The 17,341-nt window shown below is 61.7% G+C and overlaps 4 protein-coding genes across 4 annotated transcripts; all 4 read left to right on the top strand.

The window, feature by feature from the left end:
- Nucleotides 1-82: 82 nt before the first annotated feature.
- LBRM_16_1330 (conserved hypothetical protein) lies at nucleotides 83-382 on the top strand (the record flags this gene model as incomplete). The annotated part of the gene is made up of 1 exon (XM_001563685.1): nucleotides 83-382. One exon carries the CDS (start codon nucleotides 83-85, stop codon nucleotides 380-382), a length of 300 nt encoding a protein of 99 aa, XP_001563735.1.
- Nucleotides 383-1,696: 1,314 nt separating this feature from the next.
- LBRM_16_1320 (conserved hypothetical protein) lies at nucleotides 1,697-8,446 on the top strand (the record flags this gene model as incomplete). Its single annotated transcript, XM_001563684.2, has 1 exon — nucleotides 1,697-8,446. The coding sequence occupies one exon, from the start codon at nucleotides 1,697-1,699 to the stop codon at nucleotides 8,444-8,446; it is 6,750 nt and encodes a 2,249-aa protein (XP_001563734.1).
- A 1,030-nt stretch (nucleotides 8,447-9,476) lies between these two features.
- LBRM_16_1310 (conserved hypothetical protein) lies at nucleotides 9,477-15,017 on the top strand (the record flags this gene model as incomplete). Its single annotated transcript, XM_001563683.2, has 1 exon — nucleotides 9,477-15,017. One exon carries the CDS (start codon nucleotides 9,477-9,479, stop codon nucleotides 15,015-15,017), a length of 5,541 nt encoding a protein of 1,846 aa, XP_001563733.2.
- A 1,436-nt stretch (nucleotides 15,018-16,453) lies between these two features.
- On the top strand, nucleotides 16,454-16,900 carry LBRM_16_1300 (conserved hypothetical protein; the record flags this gene model as incomplete). Its single annotated transcript, XM_001563682.1, has 1 exon — nucleotides 16,454-16,900. The coding sequence occupies one exon, from the start codon at nucleotides 16,454-16,456 to the stop codon at nucleotides 16,898-16,900; it is 447 nt and encodes a 148-aa protein (XP_001563732.1).
- Between the last annotated feature and the right edge of the window lie 441 nt (nucleotides 16,901-17,341).

Below are 17,341 nucleotides of genomic sequence, written 5' to 3'. Positions count from 1 at the left end.
TCGCAGCAGATACTTGCATCGTAAGCCAACGGCTGGCGCCTAGCCTTTCTTCGCCCACCCCACCGCCACTTCTCCCCTCGGTATGGGCATTCAGATCCCGTGGTTGTTCGTGTGCGTCAGCACCGTGCCGGTCTTCATGATCTACACGAAAACAAAGCGTATGGATGCTCGCGAGATGCACGAGATTCAGATGCGCATCAAGTACCACTCCGAGTACTGGAAGAAGGGCAACGTCTTCGTGAAGGAATTCCAGGACAAGGTTGCCACCCAGGTGATGCGCACCGCTGATCCGCTCGTGGGGAGGGACATTGCTAGCATCTCCGCCAAGGAGCTGGCCGCCGCGGAGAATCCAGCGCGTGCACGACGATGGCTTGTCTTTTAACATGCTGTACAATGATGAGAAAACTCGTGAGGTGGCCAAGACGTCATGCGCCTCTCTCCTCCTCGTGCTCGCCGAACAACGTTACTGCCCCTCGCCTCCACCCCTCTGTTGCATGTGTGCGTGTGGTGGTGATCATGTACGCCTCCGTCTACCGTAACCCCTCCCTCTCTTCCTCCTCCATAAGTCCTAGACACATACATGCAGAGTCGAAGAGCCGAAAAGTAACGACGATGTAGCGCACAAGGACACCTAACAACGGGTGTGCGACTAGTGGACACGCTTTCGCCTCCGCCGCCATTACTCGTGCCGACCACCACCTTTTCCGTGGCGGCCAAGGCGACAGTGCTTGGTGGACTTGAGCCCGTAGGCAAGTCCTTCACCGATCTGTGTCCACCATGTCATGCGTTGCGCTGCGACGCTACCCCGTTCTCAGGTCATGTCTCTTTTCATTCAAGTGCAGCGCTCCGTCACTCCCCCCCCCCTCTTCTCCACCTCGACCCGCATCGCCCTCGTCTGGCTAATGTGCAATGCAGGGCTTTGTGTTGTTTCCTCTCTTTCCTTACTTGCTAGTCTCGCATTCTCTCGCCGGCTCCCCTATCCTGGCCTGCCCCCCCCCCCTTCACTAACACACTCTCCATCTCGTCCTGTCGACCTCCTGGCCTCTGACCATCTCGCTGTAGAGAGCGCTCGAGGGGAGGGGAGGGGATGACAAGACGGATGCACCATTCATGCGCACACACACACACACACACACACACTCCCATTCTCTTCTCTTCCTTCTTTACCACTCTCACTAGCCGCCGTTGCGACTTGGATTGCTTGACACCGCGCTGTCGCCTGTCGCTCACTGGAGCTCCTTCCTGGTGCCTTTCTGTTGTTTTTTTCGTTCCCTGCTTGAGTCGTTGTAGCGTAAAAGCGTCCCCGCCGCCCTTCGAAGGGCGACAAATCGTGCGAGAGCACGCGCGCGCAACCCCTCCCCCTCTCCCTCCCCCTCCCTCCCTCTCCCCTCCCCCTCTCCCTCCCCCTCCCCCTCCCTCCCTCTTTGCAGCAATAACAACACACGCGCCCACTGAGCAACAGCCCTCTGGTGTAGATACGACTGTTGGGGTGGCGGGCAACACTCAAGTTCAGACACGCACACGTACGTCGCCTTCACGCGAATCCGTCTGTCCGCCCTCTCCTCGACCCGCGCCATCTTTGGACGGTATAGCCGCGGTGGCGTCAGCAAGAGGGAGAGGCAATCACATGCAGGCGCTCGTCCAAGCGCACATTACCATCCACGCAGCAGGAAAAAAGAGAACTTGCTAAGCAGAGATGGGGTGCAAAGCGTCCACAGTGCGCAACAGCGAGTCGTCTCACGATAGCAGGACAGCGTCACCCGGAGTCTCCTCCTCCCCCAACACCAATGCGTCCACGCGTTACATGCCGAAGAATTTGACCTCGACGTCGCCGTACCGCAGCAACCGAAAAGAAGACAGTGGCGAGGCCAACGGTAGCTACACCAGGGATGGGAGGCTCAGTCACACGCAGTACGTAGACGCGCAGGACGACGACCCCTTCGCGACGCTATCGCAGGAGATGGTAAATCAGAGCGACAGCGATCTCACCCGGGGCGTCTTCCCCACCGGCAAACGCATGGGAGACATGCCCAGTCTTCCGTGCCACTCGTCAGACCCCGCCTTTCCGCGCCTAGCAGAGGACGTTGTCAGGGGTAACGACCACACGGCCGTAGCACACCAGCGCAAGGGGACAGCTGAGAGCCACTTTGACCCTTTACCGGTACCGGACGTGGCGCAGCTGCAGGAAGGCGCGGGTACCCGGGTAGCGAACAGCAGCCTGCCATCGCGCACCATCACAGTCGACAGCAGAGACTGCAGCGCCACCTTTCGGACGGAGATTGACATGCACGATAAGACAGACTCAGTACAGGCGGCAAAGGAATATCAGCAGCACGTGCAGGCCAGGCGGTCCACCGAAGCCGCGCACACGAAGCGGCGTCAACTAGAGGAGTTTGATCCAGTGCGGCCGGTGGACAGCTTCAATGTGACGCACCGTGGCTTGCTTGGGCGCTGCTGGGACCGACGTGCACCGGAGCTGGTTCTGATCTCCTTCGCTTACGCCATGGAGGCGGCGCTGCAGGCTGCCGAGGAGACGCATCTAGGTAGGACTACCACCTCACCCCCGCCCGGGGCAGAGACCGAGAGGGACGAGCACCCGTTTGCCTCACCACGCGTCCCCCTAACACCGCTGAGCCACACCACTGGACACCTCCCCGGTGTCTCGGGAAGCAGAGGGCCATCGCAGGCGATGCCGGGGTCGCCGCGCAGTTGTAGCTTGGGCGGGCGTCGTTTGCCACGCCGCTCGCACTGGTTCAGCGTCAGCTGCGACACAACGTACTCCCCTGCCAAGGGCGGCGATCTGGGCAACGAAGCAGGCATGACGGTGTCCTCCTTTTATATGAGCAGCGGCGTCGCGTCCCCGATCATGACATGGCCCTGTCCGAGCGGCTCAAGGCTTCCGCTGTCAGCCTCGTTACCTGCGCTGAACAGGGCTGGTATCGCTCCACTGAGAAGCAAATCGAAGCCCCTCATGGCCACAGAAGCCTCCTCAGCAGTAATATACGGTGGCACCACCGAGGGCTTATCCGACGAGGAGGACGGCGGCACCGCGCAGCCGCGTCAGCCTCTAACACCGGAGCAGATCTCCGCGCTGTCAATGGAGAAGCGCGGGCAGTACTACAACGACTTCCTCGCCCGAGACCCGCGTTTCATGGGGATCAAAGACTGTTTCGCCTTCCGCCTTGCGGATGGCGTCGGCGAGGACCCGAGCACCAAGTTTCTGCGCAAGCGTAACCTGGAGCCGGCACCTGGGGTGGTGGCCAGGCAGTGGAACCGAGTTGAGTTCGTCCACCCTACTCTGCACACGCTTATCCGTGCCGTGGCCATGACGCACGGCATGACGCTCAACGCAAGCCAGCTGGAGATGCTGCAGCGGCAGGCGGGCGGCGCCATGGCTGAGATGCCGTCGCGGGCCTCTTTCAGTCAGTACCTTCTGTCTCACACTGAGAACCGCAGCTTCTCGCGTGGCGGCGGCAGCCTCAACACGTCCTTCCTGTCTCAGCCAGACAAGCCGCAAAGCACCAGCGACACCCCTGGCAGCTACACTAACAACTCTTTACTGAGTCCACCACGCAGCTACAACCATCATCCCGGCAAGGGCGGCAGAAGCAAGGCCGACCTCTTTGCGGCTACGAGGTTCCCAGAGGACAGCGTCTTGTCCCTCGCGCTCGGTATTCCTAAGTCGCGTCTGCCACGGCTAATGGGAGCGTCACTGCCGCCCCAGCTGGGTACCGTCAGTCGCACAAATAGCTCCCCAGCATTCGCAGCTGCTCCGAATGTCTCTCGGGACGGTGACGGTGGGCCAGCGGCATATCCAGGCCTCTCCGGCACGCCGCATGGCTCTTTCGCCTGTGCTGCGTCGGACGGAAGTGTACTGGTCGCCCTTAGCGTGAGCAGCTTTAGCGTCTCGATCGACCCCCTCCGCTGGCAAGAAAACTGCTACATGCGGTATCCTGTCAACATGAACGCCTCCAATAAGGCGTCCCGGCACGCCTGCGGCGAGGGTATCGTGACGGACATCATGTACGGCGGTGTCATGTTTGTGGAGGCCTCGTCGGCCACGGCGGCAAAGGAACTGCAGACGCTGCTGGCCAGCATGACGTGGACGGAGGGCCGCACTTTGGATGGCGTCGTTGGTGACGTGCGCAAGCACCTGATAACCTTACACGGAAATCGCAGTAAGCTGCGGCAGGCAACAGCACCGCCGCGACGGACCACAGCAGAGACAGAGACGGCATTCGACGCTGGCACCCAGACACGTCACGGCTCCGGTGTGCAGCAGCAGCAGCAAGAGCAGGCGGAAGAAGAGAAAAGCCACCAGTATCGCATCTGCCGCCGAATCGGTGGCCGTCCCATGCGTGATGCCGTGGAATTGCAGGAGATCTCGTACTTCTTCGATGACTTTGAGGTGCGCGAAGAATGCGTCACGTTAAGCCTGCCCATACAGCCAGTCGACGCCGCCGCAGCAAGAGACGCCGCTGTCGGGTCTGGCGGATCGACGGACCGACCCGCTATTTTCGAGTCGAGGCACACCTGCAACGGCAGCAGCCTTGTAGCGGACCCGGATGTCTCGCGACCCTTTTCGTGCGTGGCCTCAGTGTGGGTGAAGCTGCCCGTCATCGCAGCCGTGTTGCGCACGTGGGGCCTGCACCTGCTTTCAAACCCCGAATTCGCGCAGCCGACAGCGCTGTTCTTGCAGAGGTACGCCGGCATCGCACCTGCCTTGCAGCCTACCGTCCTCGGTAGCTTCTGCAGCGATGGTGACACACCAAGCGAAGAGGTCGACGATGACGTCGACTACCTCTTCTTCGAAAGCGGCGACGCGAGCTTCACGACGCCGCCTTCTGCCGTCAACGAAGCCACTCATCCGCAGCCCGCGCCGCGGATTCCAGAGTTTAATCGCTTTTATGCGTCCAAGCCCAGCACTTCTTCATCCACAACGGGCGATCCCCACGCCAGTCACCCCAGCACCGAGGCACAAGTTCAACGGCGGCAGTCGGAAGACAGGGATGTGCCGCACGTGTCATGCTCGCCTGCCAAAATGCACAAGAGCAGCAACACGGCCCTGGATGTGCGTGATGCCAGCGGGGCAGTCGCGGAGAAGCTATCGCTCAAGAAGCCGAGCGAGGAGACCCATGACTTGATTGGCCTCAAGAGTCACAGCCAGGACACATTGAAGGACGAAGCAATGCACTTGGCGGACAGCGTGAATAGCTGCTGGACAGTGCCGGGGGGGACGTCGGGCGGCGGTCGGCAACATAGCAGCGTTTCGAGCTCCATCGATACGCAGGACAACAAGCACGTCATCGCCAGGCCATCAGGCGCTGCCAGGGAAAGTAGCAAGCACGCGCTGCGGACATTGCGGCGCAGATCAGGGTCTAACAAGTCCGGGCGCAAGCGCGCGGCTAACCTGAGATTGGCTAGCACCTACCCCGTTACGCAGTGCAACTCACCGCACTCTCCCGGGACTGGCACACGACCACAATCACGCCGCAACGACCTGGACGGCGAGCGGGGTAGCCAGTCGTCGGCGTCCTCTTGCCCATCCCCCAACTCCCCAACCGTAACGAAGGAAGGCACGAATGACTACCAGGCAAACCTGAGCAGCTTGCTGACCAGCTGCTGCAACACGCCATGCCTGCACGGAAGCCCATCGCCCCAGTCGGCGTACCAGAGACTTCTGGGCAAGTGCCGGAGGGGGTCCACCGGTGCCCCGTCGCCTTCGTCGCCAGCGGAAAGCGGTAAAAAGGCGATCGTGTCACACGTGCCGACGACGCCGCTGCTCACTGAGGCTGACCGCTTTGCCATGCCGCTGTCTCTGCGCGCTTTAAACGCTGAGGAGGAGCTTGCCCCTATCGCGGTGACCAGAGCCGAGTCGAGTCCCATGGCCACCACGGTGAGCGCGGCGACTGCCGTGGCCTCAGGCAAGGCGGCAGGGCGGCACGTCTCCAAGGTGAGCCTCGACTCGTCGCACTCCCCCAAAGAGCCTCAGACGTGCCTCACCACGGCGAACAGCAGCGGGAACAACGGAAGCGCAGAGACTCCATCGGCGCATGCAGACAAGGCCACGGCCACGCCATCAACAGAATTGAAGACGGTAGCACGAGCAGCAGTGAAGGTGCCCGCCAAGCGGCTGCCGTCACGGAAAGGAGGAAGGGTGGCAGCACGGGCAAGAACAACCGCAACGCTGACGGCCACGACAACGAAGGGAGTCACCTCTGATGAAGCCCCCGTCATTATGACCACTAAACTCAAAGGTGCCATGACCACTTCAACGCGCGGAAAGGCGGCAAGGACCGGGAAGATGGAACCGGTACTGGTCAAGCAGGCGCAGACATCCGTCACGCATTCCGTGGCGACTGTGGAGCCTGCGTACCAGCCTCTGCTATCGCCCGTTACGAACCTGTCCAGCAGAGAAATCGTGGTGAATAGCGCCAAGGCCTCGAGTGGGTTGCACGCAGCAGAAGACGAAGAAGAAGAGTTGTGGCGCATGGTCATGCTAGAGGTAAAGGCCCAGCAGCAGGAGCTCGAGGATCTGCGTCAAGCATGCCGCGACGCCGAGGACGTGGGGAGGCAACGGCAAGACATGCTTCGCCTCCTCAACCGAATTCTGCTGCCGCACACCTCCCCGCAGGAGCTCGACTGCGTGCTGCTGTACTTGAGGACGGCCCTCTACGAGCCAGAGGACATTCCGCATGGCCGCCTTTTCCTGCCGCAGCCGAGCTGGCTGCCGATGCTGGCCGCCATCTGGACAGCCCCGGCAAATCGAATTCGAACGGTGGAAATCGCAGCGGAGTTGACGTGGTTAGATATCCCACGTCTCGGTCTCGTTGCCGGCCTGCTGTACCACCAGTATGCGTCTGGGCCTCTGGAGGAACTGATAATAAGGGCCGACAAGCTGCTCGGATCCTCTCAGGAGACCGCCATGCTGCCGAAGAACTACAGCAGTGACGCGGACCTCGTGGACGACACGGCGGTACGGTCGAGAACGTTCCGCCTGCTGACCGGCCGCTTCCGCAAGTCCAGGCGCAGCACGGGCAAAGGCAACGGCGCCGGCGTCGACCGAAGTAGTAATAGTACTTTGCACTTCACGACGGAGCTGGATCAGGTGACCAGCGGCTTTCCCCCGGGGTGTCCACCGTTCTTCGTCACACCCGAGGAGGCCCGCGACACGCTGTGGCTGCTGCTGTGCTCCGTGGCGGTCAACACGACAGCTCCGACGTTCCGCATGGTGCTTCACGGGCTGCCAGCGGGTGAGGGCAGCGGGGCTGGCCGCGTTCGCCACCACGCCAAAGCCCGCACCCCCTCCACGCGTCTCGCTTCCTTGTTTTCCGGGGCGGCCGCACGCTTCCGCCACGAAGACGGCGACACGCAACTCCTACTCAAGTCCCGCTCCATGCTGCTGGACAGCTTTGTTGTTTGCCCAGGCTCGCCGCTGCTGACCGGCCGAGACGCTCACAGCCACGTGCGGCAGTCGGACAGCAGCGGCGTTGGCGCCAACGTGACGCACAACAGCACCGCCTACGACGAAGGTCAGTTGTGCGTCACCAACGGCTCTGTACGGCTAGATGAGGATGAGACTGCGGCGTCGTCCTCCATATCCGCGCAAAGGACAGGAAACGTGTCTCTGCAGAACTCGCCCGTTTTGGCCATGTCCTTAACCACAGCAACGATGAGTGGCATCGGCGAGGCGGCATGCTTGCCAGACCAGCACGGGTGCAACCCAAACAACACCTTCACAGCTGTTCGCCCTATCGTGACGCCTACCCAATGCACTGGTGAGACGTCAGCAGGTGTAGTAAATGGCGGAGGAAGCGACGGTTTCATTCGAGCGGTTGGGGCCGTGCAGACGCACCAGCATAGCGTGCAGCTCCACCGCGCGTGGATGCGTAACGGCAACTGTGTAGAGGGGCGGCCTTTCTACCAGTTGCTGGTGCACCGCCGCGGTGCGGCCGAGGGAACCACAGCAGCGGCCCAAAACGACCCCAACGGCGCGGCGAGCAAACCGACACTGTGGAGCGCCTACCCTAACATCCCATGTCACCCCCATCCTCACAGCGGCACGCGCTTCGATGGGGAACCTGACGGACAGCAGTCTCTGCAAGAATCCGTTAGTCAGCCGGCCACGCTCGCGACGGCTACATCGGAGGCGCCGTCACAGCAGCGGCAGAGCTCATCATCGCCCTCTCCACCGCACCATTTCCCTTGCAGTGACTTCGTTCATGGGCTGCGGACAGCGGCGGATGAACAAGTGGCTCTGCAGAGCGAGGCGGCCGCGCTGCGCGAGCGGGCCGGCGACATCTGGGAGGCACTGCGCAAGTCTGTCAAGCATCACAATGAGCTTCAGATGGAGGCACATCAAAAGACGATGAAGCGGAATGGCGGCAGTGGGTCACCTTCATCACCGCCCCCGCCCCCGGTGCGGCAAATTGTGCTGGAGTACTAGCCGCTCTGTTGCGGAGTAGGGAGAGGGGGGCAGAGGGGCAAGACGTGTGCAGCTGGGCAAGGGCGGGTGGCTTGTGCACACACACACACACACACACACACGCCTGATATACACTGGACGGATGACAGAGATAGCACGTGAGCAGCCCGCAGACCATCAGCGCAGAGCGACACAACACGGAGGTGAGTGTTGGTGTTGGCGTGTCCCTCAGTTGTTCGCCATACCAGCGACTCACGCACGTGCACTGACCGCGTGTGAGGCGCAGCCAACATGCCAATTTGTCAGCAGCCGACAACGAGGACACGTGCGAGAAGCGCATCTATTTGATGCCTCTCGTCCGCCTCTATCTCTGTGTCTACTATGTGTGCAGGCGTGTGCAGTCATTGGCCAGCGTGCTCCGCCACCGCCCTCTCTCCCTCTTCGCCGTAGGCCTCGATGTTCGCTGCTGGATGCGTGTGGGGAGGGCCTCATTTGTGTCTCTGCCCCTATGGATGTCTCTGTGGGAGGATGGAAATCTTGCTGTAAGAGAAAAAGAGCCCAGCTTGGCAATGGGGTGACGGCTCTTCGAGTGCGATTGCTAAAGACCGCATTCGTGCATCTTTTCCAGCAGCCTGTTTGCGCATCAACATACAAAGAGGCCCGCTTGCCGCTTGCCGCTCCACTGCCACCCCGTACCGCAGGTGATGCGCTTCGCTTACGAATCGCTCTGTCTGTCTGTCTCTCTCTCGCTCTCTCTCGCTGGGTATTTGTGCTCTTCCTTCAGTGCCCCTCCCCCTCCTCCTCCTCCTCCTCCTGCACTTCTCTCTCTCTGGCTCTCATCTGCACGCCTCGCTGCGCATGATGAGACGATCGTGCACCTCGACGCACACACCCTCACGTGCAGGAAGACACACACTCGCACAGTAGTCACCTCCTCCACGTTTGCGCGTCTCTGTGGCTGTTGGTGCACCTCAAGGTGGACGCCGCACGCTTCTTTCCCCCCTTGCGCTACTTGACTCCCCCTCCCTCACTCTGACACACACGCGCCAGAATGCAGCCCAGCATTACGCCGCCGCTGCCTCCCATTCACGTCAAGCTCGGCGAGGCGGCAAGCTCGGCTCGCACCCCATCACTGCCGTCGCCGTGGCTGTCACAAGTCCTCTCGCTTTCTTCAGATTACGAGATTCACAACGAGCAGTTGCCGTGGGGTGCCCACGATGGCACCGGCGCCGGTGTGACCCTCGCATCTAACGACTCGGAGACCGTGAAGGGTGTACGACGCCCACAGAACGAGTGCACCTCTGCACTACCCTTGGCCGACGCAACCACAGAGATGCGCTCTACGCCGACGCCAGGATCGCTAGCACAGGCTTCCTCGTCGACATCCCGCTCAGACGCGCCGTCGTGGAGACGGGTAGAGACACCAACGGCAACGCCGCCCTCTCCAACTGCCATGCTAGTGCTCAACCGTTCCTTCTTTTCTCGGAAGACGCGTGCCGCTCCTGCATCATCGGCCGCCGCAGCAGCTGTTGCGCCGCTCCGCACGCACGCCCTCACGGCACGAATGCCGCCTCAGTCACACACTCAGCGCACCGTAGCCGCACCCGCCGCAGCGCCGTCGCTTAAGACGCTCCTGTCTCTGCGACGAGACAGTGCAGGGGCGCGGACGAGTGTGCTGGCAACGGCGCGGCACCGCCGCCTGCTGCCGCTGACAAGTGCTGAGAGGTCGGCGCACAAAGAGGAGAGAGACGGCATTATCACACGGACGAGGTGCTTGACGCGGGAATCGGTGTTGAAGTCCACCTCGAACTCTTCTGAGTCGAAAGAAAACATTCGTGGCTCTGCGTCTACGTTGGGGAGGACGCTGTGCAATGGCCACTACCACCCCTCTTCCCAGGCTCAGGTAGCTCTGTCTTCACCGCTGTTCTTCAGCGCGACCGCCGCCACTGCCACCATCCTTGGGCATGGAGCTGTCACTGGGACGCCAATATGCATTGCCGGTCAGCACTCTAATGGCAGTCGACTGAGTGACACCGCTTCTCCATCGGATGAAGGTGAAGTCACTTTAGCTTCGCTGACAAGTCTGCAGCAGCGTCTGTGTGGTTGGACAAGGGGCACGCATGTGGCGGTGGCCCCCACCACAGGACGCGGTGTCAACATGCCCGAGCCCCGCCGAGGTCACGGGCGGCAAGCACGTTCAACAAGGGCGCCCTTCGTATCCACAACGGAGCTCGCTGGGAATACAGCAACTTCTCCGAGGTGCGTTAAAGCGAGGACAGTGGGCATCACCACAGGCCACACCGCCCTAACTGTGTCGGTGGCGCAGTGGAAGCCGCTGCTGGACAGCGAGCGCATTTGTGGTGAGCGAGGCAAGCACGTTGCGCGCTTGCTGATAGAGCGTCTGCTAGGCATCACCACAACAGCCGGGCCTTTTGGCGGTCATAGCACTGGCGGCGGCGTGTTGGACCACTTTAGCCCGGACATGCTCGACGAAGACGAGAGCGGCGGCGGCGGTGCCAGAGGGGGGCATCTCCGCCCCCTCTGCGAGCGCGCCGTTGTCGCGACGTACCTCCTCAGCTCCCTCCTCGACGGCCTCCCGCGGCACCAGCAGAGTCTCAGTCCGTACATCCACATGCTGCTCGATTTCACATTCGTCTCTGACACACCCACCAACCGCGCCATGCTGGGCGGCAGTGTGCAAGACGATGAACTCCTCTACGCGCTGGAGGTAGAGCAAGAGGACGGTGGTGGGGATGACGGGGGGACGGCGGCTGCCGCTGCTTGGTTGCCACCTGACGTGGCGGGGCGTGGGTCGACCTTGTGGCCAAGCATTGAGTTGCACCACGGCAGCGGTTCATCTTGCCTTACAGACAACGGCCATAGCGATGCCAAAGGGTTGTACGAGCTTCTGTATCCACGCTTCACACGAATGACGTACGTTGCCGCGCACTACGACGCGGCACGAACAACCGTGGCGCTTGCCTACGATGTGCGGTCTCGTGAGCTGCATCAGCGCAGTGTACCACGTCTGCTCGAGTGCATGCACCGCCACTGGATGCGCTGGCTGATGCGTGCGGTGCTGCGCGCGTGGGAGTGCCTGTGTCAAGAGCGACGGGTGCAGGAACAGCGCCAGCGCACCCGCTGGGCGCAGCGTTGGACCAGTGAGCGGGGGCGTATCGCTTTACGACGCTGGCGCGGCTACGCTGCGTTGACACTGCAGATCGCTGAGGCTGACAGCTTGGCGAAGTCCCTCCTGGCGGTGAAGCGTTCCGGCATTGAGCGACTGGAGAACGAGTCAGCCGCAATGCAGGCCTCCAGCGCACTCCTTCAGCGCACTCTGCATCGCCAAGACGAGGAGCGCGACGCCATGGAGGGCCGCATCGTACAGCGGGAGCAGGCGTACAAACAGCTGCTCCAGCAGGTCCGCGAGATGGACCGTGTTGGGTCGCTCATGCTGCGCTCGCTGCTGCTGTCTGATGCGCCGCCAGTGCCGAACGAAGCGGACGCCTTGAACGGCCTCTCTGCGGCGGTGAGCTCCGCCTCCGGCGTTGGTGACCAGCAGTCCTCGACGTTGTCGCTGAGCGTGTCGCCGGACGGCCTGGCCCGCTCTGCAGCGACCTCGTCGTTTTGCGAGGCAAGCGGCGACCCGATTGTCCGGCATCCGCCGCACACGCTGGTGGCACTGCCGACGCTGCTGCGGTGGGCCAAGGCATGTGTCGCCACGGTGCAGGCCGAGTACGTCTCCTTCTTCCCTGACGAAGAAGAGGAGGAGAGTGGCGACGATGTCATCGAGGCGGCGATCGAAGGCAATGCGAAGGATCTCACCACAAGCCGGACGCCCGAGGAGAAAATCGGTCCCCGCGGCAAGAGCACCACATCCCCATCACCGTGCACGCCCTCTTTAGCTGGAGGGAGCAACACAAATAAGACGGAAGCTACGCGCGGCCCCTCCACCGGCCTCGAGGTGCTACTCACCCCTACCACCGCAGAGGGGCCGGCACCAACCACGCGATCGATCGCAGCGTCGGACACTGTTCTGGTGCCGCTGCATATGATTCTCTTGCTGATGCGGGCCTGCAGCGGGGCACAGGATAGATCGGCAATGGTCGGCCGCGACGGGTACGACGTCCACATCACCACAACAACAACGTCGGTGACAATCACCAGCGCGAAGGATACGTCGCTGACGGACAACGGCGACGCTACCACACCCGCAGGCCCATCGTGGGACCTCGTGCGCACCATCGAACTTACTGACAGAGTCGTCCTCAATGAGTGCCGCGCGCTCCTCCGAAAAGAAGAAGAGGTACTGGCTGGCATCGATGATGGTCGTAGTACTGCTGCAGCAACAGCAGCAGCAAGTGCCTCCCACGGAGAGCGCCGACCACCGACTCCGTCGAAGTCTGGCGGCACCAGCAACGCCCTCGCCAGTGTGTCAGTCTCTGGCGTCTCCATAATGCACCGTCTCACCTCCGCCACACGGGAAAATCTGCTGCAGGTGTGCCGCGTCGTCGTTGACACGTACGAGCAGCTCACGAACACTGCGTGCGTCGTCACGGCCGAGCAGCTTTTCAGGAGGTCGCGCGGCACTCTGTTGGTGTTGATAGCAGCCCTCATGCGCTACTATACGAACTGGACCACGAACCGCAGGCAGCAACTGACGCCGCTGTCCATCAAAGGCAAGTGGACGGACCTCCCTGTCTTGACGGCCGCGGCGCATGAGGGAACGAAGCACAACCTATACGAAGAGTGGTCACACCCGCCGCACAGCCACCGTGGCTGGCTGGCACACGTTCAACGCCAAGCACAGTGGATCGCACTTTCCTTTAGTGCCCTGCACGATGCCATCCGTGTCGCCACCTGCTCGGTCGACGCCCTCAGCATTATCGAGCAAGAGCGCGTGGCGGGGCTGCTCCAGCGGATCTCGCTGACAGAGTTCATTGACCTCTTGGGCCACTCACCAGAGCACACAATGCAGAGTTATGTGGACGTGATCGGCGTCGTCGAGCGGTACGCACCGTCGCTGCACCTTCTCTTCCATCAGTATGCCCTTCCCCTGGCGCAGCTGCGTGCTGACGCCGAGGGGGCCAACAATGCCCCCACTCAAAGCAGAAACGTCCAAAACGACGATGATGGAGGCGGAGACGCATACATCACAGGCAACACCGTGTGGGGTCTTCTATGCCTCACGGGACTTGCCGGCAAGGCGCCGCGCCTGTCGGGTGCGTCCTCGAAGCGAGGAGCATCATTGGTGTCGATGTCGCTGGCTATCCCGTCGCCACCGCTCTCCGCAACTCTGCATCGTCCAGCTGTATTCAGCCTCATCGAGCAGGTAACACAAGGTGCCGTCGCGCCCACTGCGGTGCAGCGGCAGCTCTCGTCGATGCCGGGCGGTAGCGGCCCCACGGCCTCACCGGCACCGGGAGGGCCCCCCTTCGGCTCGCCAGACCGCACACTTTTTTCGCGGCGCACCAGACGTGCAGACGTAACGTCAGTGAGCCGCAAGGGCCGCCCCATCCCGTGCTACGCCCGAGTGCTGCGCGATGACCACCACGTTGACCTGCGCGCCGACACCGGCGCTGTATGCGTCAACTACGTGCAGTTCGTGAAACTCGTCATTCGTCTTGCTCACGCATGGCAGTGCCAGCAGCAGCAGCAACCGTTGATAGCAGAAGAAGAGGCACTGCATCGGGCGAAGGCGGGTGAGGATGGCAGTCGACGTGTCACGGGAAGTCTCAAGGACGCTCCAAGCGACTCCCCACTCTCCGGCGCGGCTCCATCTTCCTGCAGCAGCTCCGCAGCCTTCACCACCGCATCATGTACCTCTTCACAGCAACAACAGCGCCGGACCAGCGCCTCCAGCGACCACGTCCAGTATGAGGCCGTCGACTACGCGAGTCAGCTCTGCCTCCCGTACTTGAATACATTCTTGGGTGGGCTGCTGCTACCACGTCTGCTAGGCGCGAACCGCTGGATTGTCGCGGCGCAGCGTGCCTTTTGGTGCAAGCCAGTTCTCCAGCTGCTTGCGCAGCATCACGACGCGCTACTGACGGTGTTCAACATGTATCAGCGACCATGTGAGAGCCGCGGCGTGCGTGCGGCGCTGCCGCCGCCATTCTCGACAGAGCTTGCGACTTACAGCGGACGTGGCAGCACTGCCACGGGAACGGGGCCAGCGCTTGGGAAGGAGTCGGACGAGTTGCCCATTGAGTCAGACTTCAGCCAGCGAAGGCTCCCCAGGAGCATCAGGTCGCACTCTGGGTCTATTTCAAGTGCAAAGGGAAACCCCAGTGCGGTGCCAGCCACCCTGCGTGACGTGGGCATCGTGAGCGTGCTGCGCTGGAATGATGTGCAGGCGATGGCGAAGGAGCTCGAGTGGCACCGCGAGGCTCGCCTCTCTGAAATGGGAGTGCGTCATTGCTTTGACCGCGTCGTGGCCGACGGGGCGCGCGAAGGGGCTGTGCTGTTCTTTGCCGAGTTCCTGCATTTATTGTGTGCCGTCGCCACCTACGCCGCACCTGATCCAGCAGTGCCGCTCGAGACAAAGCTCCATTTGTTTCTCCAAACTCGCGTTCTGGCTCAGCTAGAGTAGGCAGATGACGTTATAGGAAGGGCGGTGGTGAGGGGTAGAGTTGGGGGAGCGGGGCCCCCTTTACTTGCACTGCTGCTCACTGTCGCGCGTCTTCCTCGACCACTCTCCTGCTTCATCTCTCGCACTGCAACACCCATCTGGTCCTGCAGAACAGCCAGCATATGCCAATATCTCTGATGTAACACCAACAGCCAGCATATGCCATCCACATCTACACACACAGACACACACACACACAGAGACATGTACAGTTGACAGAGGCTCACGATGGCACGCCTCTTTCCATCCCTTCTCTCACTCTTGATTCTGCTCCATTTCGTTGCACGCACACGCACAACGTACGGAGGCGCATGTCAAGAGAGATAGTAAGACAGAGACTGAGAGCGAAGACGAGGGGCAGGAGGCGGCAGTGTATGTGCCTGTGGGTCTGTTAAAAGGCTCAGCACACCACGTCTCCTTTGCCCTTCCCTCCCTCTCTCTCTCTCGTTCTCATTTCTCGTTTGCTTGTTTATTCGCTTGGGCCTGGCTGTGTTCTCGCCGCCGCTGCCGGCCCCCCCCCCGTCTTCGCCTTCGACCTCGTCGTTGTATGAGGCGCGCCTGTCTTCTCGTGTTTTTCCTACGCACGTTAACTGTCGCGCCTCGGTGTGCACACCACCAACTTTTTTGGAGCCCTACGGTGCCGCCAGCCAGCCATGCGCGCGCGGGGGAGGGAGGGGGGGCTGGTCACCGCGGTGAGCAAACCAGTAAAAGGGGGGTAAAGCGCGAGGCCCCCGCTCTCTTACGCAGTGCATGAGAGGGAGGCAGACAAACAGACGCACACGGCCACGCCTGGAGCCGTGTGAACCAGGGCGCAACTGCAGACCGTCCTGTGCAGTGAGGGGGCAGGCGGCTGGTGATGCTGCGCCGCCATTGCCCCTTCCCTTCCTTTGGTGTTTTCCTCTACGTCTCCGCCTCCCCGTCCTGTATCTCGGTGGTGGCGCCCTTACGTGGTGTCCGGCCAGGGGTGGCGGGGTCGATGGCGGAGAGGGTCTCCGCACGGCACGCATATGACGTTGTTGCAGCGTCAACAACGTGGCTTCACCCTTCGACACGTGGTGCTCCGAAGCGGCCCCTACCCACCCACCCCCTCCCTCCTTCATTTCTGTTTCTGCTCAACCGCAATGCACTTGAGTGCGACCTGCCTCTACCGTCCCCCCCCCCTCTCTCTCTCCATCTCTACCTCTCCCCCTGCTTGTACCTCTGCTCTCATGATTCCGCCCTCTCCCCTCCCCTCCCCTCCCCCCCCCCCCCACAACCGCCTGTCCCTTCTCAGGTCGACAGAGAGGGGAGGGGCGAAACATCTGCAGAGGAACCCCGCCACATTTCATTTTCGGCCAGCATCCCAGCAAGGCGTGTGAGCTGACACACACACACACACAGGGAGAGAGAGAGAGAGCATGAGTGTATCTGTCACGACACTCCCTGGCGTCCTCGCAAGGGGACCGGCGCTGCACGCCCTCGTCCGTGTGGAGCTTACCAACGGCACGATAGTGGTGGGGCGCCTGCTGGAGATGGATGCGGCCACCATGAACATTAAGGTAGACGCCATCACATTCACTGCAGTGCGCCGACATCATGGCCATCCGGGCGCAGACGCCCCAGCGATGCGCTCACCCGCGATGCCAGGCAAGAGCAACAGCTCTGCTGGCGTGGTCCACGGCTTGGCGGCACGCAAGGCGGAGGATGCCGTAGAAGTGAGCCCCATCGCCCTGCGGTGCATCCAGAGCATCGTCGTGCGTGGCGCCTGTATTCGCTACTTGGACTTCCTCCACGAGGCCAAAGACGGCGGCACGAGCTACGCTGAGGTGCTGGTAGCCGCGGAGCAGGTGAAGCCTTCCGTGTAAAGGCGCTTGTGAACGAGAAAGAGAGCCACTCACACAGAGCGGTTAGGGAGTTCTTTGGTGGAGCCACGTCGAACAGATTCTCGGCAATGGCTGCCCCTGGGGAAGAAATTCGTTGTAGGTGGGCGTGCGAGTGCACACGTGGGTTGTGGGTTTGACTGACTCACTCTCTGCCTACAGGGGGGGGGAGAAGCGAACGACACCCATTGGACGAGTGATGACGAGCGCCAAGGGGGAGGGTGGGGGGCGAGGAAGTAGGGTGAGTGAGAGGGGAGAGAAAGAATGCGATGTGAAGTCTGTGCATTGTACCACATGGATGTCCACGCCTTCGTCTTTGGAAGCCAGTCTCCGCTCCCCTAATCCCCTCCGTTACGCATTCCTTCAACCGATTCACTCACGCGCACGCGTGCTAGCTCTCAAGATGCTATGCCAGTGTGCTTGTCT

This window comes from Leishmania braziliensis, chromosome 16 (genome assembly GCF_000002845.2).
Source record: "Leishmania braziliensis MHOM/BR/75/M2904 complete genome, chromosome 16".
Classification (NCBI taxonomy): domain Eukaryota; phylum Euglenozoa; class Kinetoplastea; order Trypanosomatida; family Trypanosomatidae; genus Leishmania; species Leishmania braziliensis.
Note: the sequence above shows the minus strand (reverse complement) of the source record. Positions and strands in the feature narration are given on the sequence as shown.